The sequence below is a fragment of the Plasmopara halstedii genome (genome assembly GCF_900000015.1).
Source record: "Plasmopara halstedii genome assembly, contig: Scaffold_110, whole genome shotgun sequence".
In the NCBI taxonomy this organism is placed as follows: domain Eukaryota; phylum Oomycota; class Peronosporomycetes; order Peronosporales; family Peronosporaceae; genus Plasmopara; species Plasmopara halstedii.
The window spans coordinates 1,866,865-1,869,293 of NW_020187031.1; the positions used below are offsets into that span (position 1 = coordinate 1,866,865).

Genomic DNA, 2,429 nt, shown 5'->3' on the forward strand with positions numbered 1-2,429 from the left:
CAAGGACCTGGTGGTTTGAATGTGCATTCCCAAGTGAATGTATTCTGCTTGTAGCGATGTAGTTATGCAAATGGTTGGGAGTTTCATAACTCCTCCTGATTTACTTAGGTGGAGACTTAACTTGTTTCCAACAAAGGATTCGTGAGATTTAGTGTGATTACTCTTGGTGCTGGAGATGTAAACGGGGTATATATTGTACGACTGGCTATCCCTTAGTTGAGCAAATGAAATGATGTGAAATTCTATAGAATTCACAATACACGAGGAGAAGGGAAGAAAAGAAAGGAGAAGAGAAGAGTTTGTGTGATTGTGATTGTGAATGCTCAGAAGTACTGAGTTACAGAACTCACGAAGGCGATAAAACCGTACTGGAAAGCTCTATCGTATGCGTGGGCTGTTAGCCTCGCGTCAAGCAATGAAAATACTTTTTTAATGGATATAGTAAAATGTATATGTTCGGTTACATGAAATTAATTCCTCATGCATGTTAGTCTCTGAATCGCAGATCAAAGTAAGTACCTACAGTTTAAAAATTCAATCTGCTCCTGTGTGGAGCGGACGAATCAAGCTCGCTTTTTTGTATTTGGAATCTCTTTGAGTTGATAATTCCTCTGTGTAAGGTGCACGGCAATCCTGTTGCAATCTCAGTTTAAAAAAACACCTGATTGAAAGATTTATGGACTTTATGTAGGGAATTGTGATTATACTACTATTTGAGCTTAATTTAGGGATACTTCGAGTTTGCCGCGTTAATTCATAGGCCAGGTGGTAGTATGAATATCATACTCAAAATGAATTTTTAAGGGTAATCCTTAATAAGTCGAGCATGTACTACAATGCAGCTACGCATTTGTTGGCCGTACATTTAGAAAATTAACAGTTTTGAATTCAAAAAGCCCTTGAAGTGTTAGATTTGATGCTTTTGCTACATGTCTGTGTCAGCTTGTACTACTACATGGCAGCAAAGAAACCTATAACTGCATTACACTTTTAATTGTTGTCCGTCTGGCCTATCAAATCGAGTATCGATGAAAATAGCTGCTTATGTCGTGAGGAGCGTGGTATCCAAGCAAGTTGTCAACCTTTACCGTCTCATTCAGTATTGCCACAGATGATATGGACGTATCGCTTTTGGATCAACGAGTATGGAGAAATGAAAGGAAAATTAATCTGTCGCGGTGGAAAAGTTATAACGCTATGGTATGACATCGTATCCAAAAAACTCTGACGTCTTGTATAAAACAGGTTTGATCTCGTGGATCTACATCAAAATATATGCACATCAAAGCATTGCATTTGCAGGATTTTGTGCTACAGCAGTACGTACGACCAGTATCGAGCCTGATATATTTCGAACTGTGGTATACAAGTCAATTGAGGTTCACATGACTTAGCGTTGCAGTCGAAACAATGTAGTTGATGTGACTTCTGAGATTAAAGCTGGATTGCTATATATACCACTCGGTGATTTGCTCTCAAACGATCGAATGGTCTCATCGCAGGTGTTCTTCCGTTGTATATTACGTTAAGGAGACGGTCGTATTGATTGTCGGGGCTCGACGTGATGATTTGAACGACGGCTGTCATGGAGATGGTACAAACTACGATATAAGGTATTATGGCCCTCCTCGTATAACGTAGCCGCAGCAGAGTGCTTGATGTATATTCCTTGTGTACAATCAACTGTACTTGGATCTTTTCTTCTCATGAATGTTAGCTCGCGACACGAAGTGCTGTCTCTTTAATCACTCACTGACTTCATGAACAGAAGCATGTTATTATCATGAATGATCGATATCCTCGCTCAAAGAATCAACATTGTGTGCATATTTTCACGAAACAATTAGGTCATTCGAAAAACCATCTTTTCAAAAAGAACATATATAAGAAGAAAAGGTAAAGAATCTACAAATCTTCTCCCAGTTCACAAGGAACTAAAACATAAATGTACTAGCGAAACTACTCGCAGCCTCTAAAACGTTAATGTGCTCTCTGAACATGTACTGAGATCGGATGCTGCCGACATACCATACAGTGCAAGTGAAACATCCCTCTTTTCCAATTGCTCTCGAGCTACTTCTTGCGTATCCATTTGAGTTGCCTCCACCAAGCACTTAACGCAGAAAGGAACTTTGCGCCTTAAGAGGGTCAGATCAGGAGCGATAAAGCTCAGCTTTTTTGACATTCTACACGAGCTGCAGACTGCACCAAAACAAAGCTTGCACGTGACCAATTTAGACGTCGAAACACTTTTTTTACACGTTATGCAGATGGGCTTAAAAGCACGAGTTCCCGCGTCACGAGCCTCATCTTGCCTTTGCTCTAGTAGATATGCCAATTTCTTCATTTGACCACAATACGAGTACTTAACGCCTGCCATTGTCGCTTGTACCATTCCCATGACAGCCATTGCTCGGATCATATCACCA

The 2,429-nt window shown here is 40.2% G+C and overlaps 1 protein-coding gene across 1 annotated transcript; it reads right to left on the minus strand.

The window, feature by feature from the left end:
- Nucleotides 1-1,195: 1,195 nt before the first annotated feature.
- On the minus strand, nt 1,196-2,422 carry PHALS_00379 (uncharacterized protein; the record flags this gene model as incomplete). The annotated part of the gene is made up of 3 exons (XM_024731080.1): nt 1,196-1,261; nt 1,328-1,356; nt 2,029-2,422. The coding sequence occupies 3 exons, from the start codon at nt 2,420-2,422 to the stop codon at nt 1,196-1,198; spliced, it is 489 nt and encodes a 162-aa protein (XP_024572428.1).
- Nucleotides 2,423-2,429: the final 7 nt, after the last annotated feature.